Source organism: Cetorhinus maximus, chromosome 4 (assembly GCF_964194155.1).
Source record: "Cetorhinus maximus chromosome 4, sCetMax3.hap1.1, whole genome shotgun sequence".
NCBI classification, from domain to species: domain Eukaryota; kingdom Metazoa; phylum Chordata; class Chondrichthyes; order Lamniformes; family Cetorhinidae; genus Cetorhinus; species Cetorhinus maximus.
Window position 1 is genome coordinate 164180309 of NC_135882.1, and position 6712 is coordinate 164187020.

At 39.2% G+C, this 6712-nt stretch overlaps 1 protein-coding gene across 2 annotated transcripts in view; it reads right to left on the reverse strand.

Moving 5' to 3' along the window:
* Window positions 1–852: 852 nt before the first annotated feature.
* The window catches only part of mims1a (mitochondrial inner membrane scaffold 1a), a 7429-nt gene continuing 1569 nt past the window's right edge, over window positions 853–6712 (reverse strand). For both annotated transcript variants that reach the window (XM_078541091.1, XM_078541090.1), the window contains exons 2-4: window positions 5811–6330; window positions 2970–3081; window positions 853–1526 (exon numbers count right to left, since the gene is read on the reverse strand). In XM_078541091.1, coding sequence (XP_078397217.1) covers window positions 1293–1526; window positions 2970–3081; window positions 5811–6286 — 822 coding nt within the window. In that variant the 5' untranslated portion in view covers window positions 6287–6330 and the 3' untranslated portion in view covers window positions 853–1292. The remainder of the gene's footprint in view (window positions 1527–2969; window positions 3082–5810; window positions 6331–6712) is intronic.

Consider the following 6712-nt stretch of genomic DNA (forward strand, 5'->3'; position numbering starts at 1 on the left):
CCTCAGGGAGTGAGGTATAAGAAAAAATGTAATGAATTGATGAATTTTCTAATTTATTAAAGAATAAACCTTGGTTAAGGAGCTATAAAAATTAAATGATCTTATTGAACCAATTCAGATCAACTCAGGTTTCAAGTAATTGGATATTAGCAAATTACATTTGATATTTAAGATATAATTTAAATGGGTTATGTACAGAGGTGGATATGTAATTTCAAAGTCCGAGTCTTATTTAGTAGGTACAATTAGAACTGATTCTTGGTTAAGAACTTGATACATTAGTCTTCCTTTCCTTGAAGACAATTTCCAAGCCAACCGCAAAGAGCTGGGTCTTAGCAAGAGCCAAAGACTGGTGATTTTGTTCAAATGCATTACTATGAACACTCAAGAGTAATCCTCACAAACTCAACCACCAAATGTCATCTTTTAGAGCTGTTCAAGACTGACTTTGCTAGGGCCAAAATTCAGTTTAATGATCATTTTTACAAGATATTTCCAGTATGTTAGGAAGACCGAAGATAAAATCCCCAATTATCAAACTTTTTTCCCTTGCCAATAGATAATCAAATGAGCTACAATACCTCAATGTATGATCCTTACCTTCCCTCCTTCTCAAGCATGAAATTTGCGCCCTTGAATTACAGGGTGGGAGTGTAATATCATGTGACGGACAATATATTTTTCTGTTAAGGTGGGGTAGTGCCCCCCCTTTTCAGGAAAGACTGGTGCAGGTCATCAGTGTTTAATTGTTCAGGAAACTTTGCAGAGTGCCGGTGAGTTTCAGACTGCAGCTCAGCAATACCCAGCATTGGAATCACCGAAATGTGACCACTTATCTTAATATGATTCATATTATAAGTGATTGGATTTTATTTTTTGAAGTTGTCACATTACACATAACAGGTCCGTTTCAGTAGACATTTCAGTGACTGAAATTCTTTTAAAGGTGTTAAGAGTCTTGAACTCGTTTGAAATGCTCTAAGGTTAACTAGTCTATTCAGAAACTAGAGTATGATAATCTACTGAATTTCCTTTTCTGACACCACCGGATACAGGTTATCTGTTGCGAGTCCATTTTTCTGTTACCCCTTTTCCTCCCAAGTTATTAAAATGTTCCACGCAAAATTATCTAGTTGTTTCAGAAACCATTTCAACGGTGCCTGATATCACAACAAACCATTGGCAATTCCCAGATACCAAGAGTTTGGAGTGTTACTTAACAAAGTATCTCAGCTTTGAAACTCAGAGGTGGTCGACGTTTTCAGATTTTTAACAGTTTGCCCTCCACAGATTTATTCTTTCTTTTTCCTGAAGGAGACCATGTCTTTGGTTTCTTGTATCTTCTCACTAAGAAGTTCTTTTGTTTCCTCCATTTTTTCTGAAAATCGCTCTCTGGTTTCTTCCATTCTATCCTGTAAATACTCTCTCATTGGAGGGGGTGTCGGTAAGTAACCATGTGAGCGGAGATACTTAACTGCAAAGGATGTTCCTCCCAATGTTACAGTGTACCTGGCTGGCGTGGCAAGCTATAAAAGAGAAGTAAACAAAAATATTAATCTTCGGTAGTTCTAAAGATTTGTGAAGTCAGATCTTAAGGTGAAAAGCTGAAAATCACCGTTAGTAAGAGATTTAAAAAAACACATCAACTCCCATTTTTGTTCAGTGTTGATAAGTGTAGAATGTAACGTTAAGAAATTTTTAGTTTTACTTGCGGGATCAGGTACTAATTCTACAAAATTATAATTTCTTTAGAAAAATCTTCAGCTGTTTGCTCTACAGGACTACAGTTATGATTCACCACACTATCTGGACACTAACAGTGACAAAGTTCTTCACAGAATTATTACAGCGCAGAAGGCTGCCATTCAGCCCATCGTGTCTGCACCAGCTCTCCAAACAAACCATTCACCTTGTGCCATTCCCCTGTATCCCCGAACATTCTTCTTTTTCAGATAACAGTCTAATTCCCTTTTGAATGTCTTAATTGAACCTGCCTCCGCCATACCCTCAGGCAAAGCAATTTGACCTTAACCACTCGCTGCGTGAAAGAGTTTTTCCTCATGTCGCTATTGCTTCTTTTGCCAATTACTTTAAATCTGTGCCCTCTGGTTCTCGATTGTTTCACGAGCAGGAACAGTTTCTCCCTATCTACTCTGTCCGGACCCTTCATGATTTTGAGAACCTCTATCGAATCTCCTCACCGCCTTCTCCTCTCCAAGGAAAACTGTTCCATCTTCTCCAAACTATCGTCATAACTGAAGATCCTCATTGTTGAAACCATTCTCATGAATCTTTCCTGCACTCTCTCCAATGCCTTCACATTTTTCTAAAGTGCAATGCTCAAATTGGATGTAATACTCCAGCTGAGGCCGAACTAGTGGCTTATACAAGTTCAACATGACCTCCTTGCTTTTGCACTCTATGCCCCTATTAATAAATCCTAGGATAATGTATGCTTGTGGATAATGTTCACAGTTCACAATGCTTCCAAGTTTCTTTTCATCCGCAAATTACTGTCACTCTTGGGCATCTACCAGAGTCTCCCTATGTGAATTATGTCATCTCCTTTTGACGGCTGGTTTGTGATGCAGAGTGACGCCAACAACGTGGGTTCAATTCCCGTAACAGCTGAGGTCATCCACGAAGGCCTGCCTTCTCAACCAAGTTGCTCTCCTGAGGTGTGATGAACTCAGGTTAAACTCACCACAGTTGTCTCTCTCTAACGAGAGAGCAGCCTCTAGTCCTCTGGGACCATGGCGACTTTCACTTCACTTTCCTACTCATTCTTTCACAATGCAGGAACTGCAACGATCAGTATTAAACTTTATTTGCCGTTTATCTGCCCAGTCACTTAGATTAAAATTCTTTCCAATCATACACAGCAACAAAATAATTTAAAAAACAATTCTACAAACACAGATCACATTACTAGCAATGTAAAGCCCAGCTCAATTCAACATGTTACTCACCTTATACAAAGCATAAGCAGTCAGTGCATTTCCACCATGAGAATTACTCAAAATTTGTATTATACCCTTAGGTGCTCCAATGTACTCAAGGAATGGAACCACATTAATACCTCTGGAAATAAAAACAGAAGGTTTTTTCAGCACTTGTGTACTTTGTTTAAAAAAAGGCTAATTTACTTTAAATGATGCCTTCACTAAATGAAAATAGCAGTAAGCTAACCACTGCAGTGAAAATACGATACTGAACACATCTGCTCTAGCTCTTTTAAACATTTATTTCATTTGTTTCTATTGTTTTTAAAAATTCTCTTCCTCTTTGTGTCTTACTGGGAAATATACATGGAAAGACAAGGATGGTCAGCTATACCTTATTTGAGTTCTCAGGACTGTGCAAGGGTCACCAGAAGATACCAATCCCTTTAATTGGTCCCCTTTTGCGCATGGGAATGCCTGACCTACAGTAGGACAACCGACATTAAACATTTGGCACAAGCTCAGATTCTGGTGTTGTGCATCACTGATACTCCAATATACAGCTTAAAAATGAATTTCGATTGCGAAAACTATTTATAATTCTTTAATAAGTAACAGTTACTGGACATGTAATCAGACAGCCCAACTAACTAGGACATTGTCCAAAGCATGATTCAATATTGGGTTTTAATTAAAGGGGAATGTATTGAAGTAAAGGAAAAAGTGCTAAGACAACAAACAACCAGGAAATGTAAAAGCATGAGAAATGTTCATTGGGGCAGGCGGCAGGGCAGCTTGAAGGTCTCTGTTTCTGGTGCCGGTTCAAAATGCAGCAGCTCCAATCCTGGGAGTAAACACCCCTTCCCTGCCCAGGAGAATGCTGAACAATTGCAAAGAATTAAAATTCAAAATCTAGGTTTTTCTTCAAACCATAATTCTAAGAAAATTTCAAGAAAATAAAGAGCAACAATGAAGTTTTGGCAATTTTAGCTTCTTAATATCAGCCCAAATTTCCATCTAATGAGAAGATGTTTCACACACTCTGCATGCAATATGCCTCCTCCCTCTCCTCCCTCCAAAACAAACACCAAGACCGTGTGTGAATACAGATCAGTTTGAATTACTAGATTTTGCTTTGCGGCATTCAGTACAGCTTCCACACTTAAGGATCTGGTTTTATTGATATCATCCAGCAGTACCATTCTTCTAACAAATCAGTTATGCCGATTGGTACAGTGAAGGGGGAAGGAACAAAAACCTTGTAAAAAATAATTACAGATTTTACTGTTACATACTATTTAATTATTTATTACATGCTTTGAATGTAAATTTTTATCTATTTTATAAGTTAAAAATTTTGGGTGTAGCCAATACACAGTTTCCATATTCAAACTTCACTTGGTTGTAGTCATAACTTTTAGATAATTTTTCAAGTTATAAATTTTTGTCATTATTATCCCATTTTGTTTCAGCTTTCAATGTCTTGAATTGGTAAACCCATCGAATCATTCAAAACGTTTCTGTAAGCACTTTTGCCTTGCCTTTTAAAAAAAAAATGTATATTTCAAAAAGTTCAAAGTAAGGTTTTAAACAAAATAAAAATTAAGAAAGTTACATGACACATTTTGAATCACGTGTGCTGCTGGTATATGCCAGAACTTCAGAGAAGCTGCACATCCCCAGCCGATATTTTTCATCTTTGGTCTGGCACCTGTCAAGAGTGCCGAGTACTTTTTTCCTTAAATGCTTTAAGGCAATGTAAAAAAGAGGGTGTAACCAAGAACAGAAAAAAGGGTCCTGGGAGCAGGGGTGGTGGTAGGAACACAGTAGGGGTGTAGCAATTGACAGTGAGAGAGAGGTAAGTTTCAGTTCTTTCCCTGACACTTACAAGATAATGATGCCACATCTCACTCTCCGCCAGCCCGCGCTCACCCTTAACTTGAACAATGAAGATCAGCATTTGCCAACATGACAGAAGTTTGTGGAAATATAAACTATAAAACTTTGCTGAAAAACAGACATTGTCAAAGATTTTTCTCATCTTTGCACTCATCGGGACAATTTGCAGGAACACAATAAGGGAAAATAACAAATTTATACTGTATGAGAAGTGTGTGCTCATTGGTTGGCAAGTGGACTCTGATTGGTAAAGACGTTGCCATGGAGCACAGACCAGTTGATGGTGACTGACAGTTAACTGCCAAACATTGTTTGAAGTTTAAACCAGGCAGCTTGAACCAGTGAATGGCTGTCACTTATTTTGTTTAGCTGAAACAGGCGCAATGTGTGTATATGTTCTGTCTGCAAAGAACAGGGTCCTGTATATTAGCAGATGGAAGGAACATGGGGCCTCAGTTTAACGACTTATCGGAAAGGCGGCATTTCTGACAATGCAGCACTCCCTCAGTACTGCACTGGAGCATCAACCTGGATTTTTGTGCTCAAGTTCTACAGCAGGACTTGAACCAGGAACCTTGTGACCCAGAAACAAGAATGCTAGCATCTGAGACGTGGCTGACACTCAAATGGAGTGTTGCATCCAATTCTGAGAACCATATTTTAGGAAGGATGTCAAGGTTTTCGAGAGGGTGCAGAAGAGGTTTACTAGAATGGTACCAGGGATCAGGGACCAGTTATGTAAAAAGACTGTAGAAGCTGTGGTCATTCTCCCAAGAACAGAGATGTCTAAGACAGGAAGTGTCCAAAATTGTGAACAGTTTTGAGAAGAGTAAATAAGGAGAAACTGTTCCCAGTGGCAGAAAGGTCAGGAACCAGGGGACAGAGATTTATAAGTAATTGGCAAAAGAACCGGAGGCAATGAGGATTCTGAAAGCTTAAAAAGGGTGATCAATATAACTTGTAACTTACTTCAATGCTGCATAATAGAATGCACCAAACCACATAGTGGATGTCAACAGATGCACTGGAATCATGACTTTCCCATACTGTTTGAATGTCCTCTTGAATCTTTGAAAAAGGCCTATGGAAGGGTCCTGGAGGGGATCCGTTTCCACACTTGCTGCTTCTTGATTCAGTTTTGTGTGGGAAAAGTAGGTTTTCTGAACTGACTCCGACAAGGTATCTTGCTGTGGGTCATTCCCTGGCAAAGTCTTGGGCTCCTGCCCAATGCCCTTGTGGTGTGGGGTAAATGGTTCATCCTGCAGATTTGGCCTTCTTTGTTCAGAGGCAATGACTGGACGCGACGAGTGCAGGAGTTGCCTCCAGTGTGGGATAAGGAAAGGCATTTTCCCAGAGGTAGCTGGAAACAGGAGTGTGGCACATGGCCGAGCATTGCAAGCTTGTTTTGAGTGCCAGAAGATGGCCTGAAGGAAATACCTCTGCATTTTTAAGTTGTCAGTCTATCAATTTCTGGCCCAGTGAAGAAAAACTGGAAAGAAAACAGGGAAGTGTTAGCGAAAAATTTCTCACTCCTTGACTATACCACTTCTGCACGCATTCCCACATTCCTAACTATCCTTTCACTGTCAATTGTTTGAGCTTGCATTTTATTTTGTATTAATAAGCCCAATCCTTTAAACTCTACAGACACATGATACATTGTACATAAGAACCTAGGCCTTAAACCCCTACAAGTACTATAATCAAGTGACAGAAGTTAATAATGAGCTTTCTTAAATAAAATAGAATCTGATTCTGAAAGCTCTCTCCCCATCACATTCCATAAACTCAGGATATTCCAACCTGCTTCACTGCCAATTAATTATTCTCAAGCATGCAGTTTCTTCAGCAAACACGTCAGCCAGCATGTA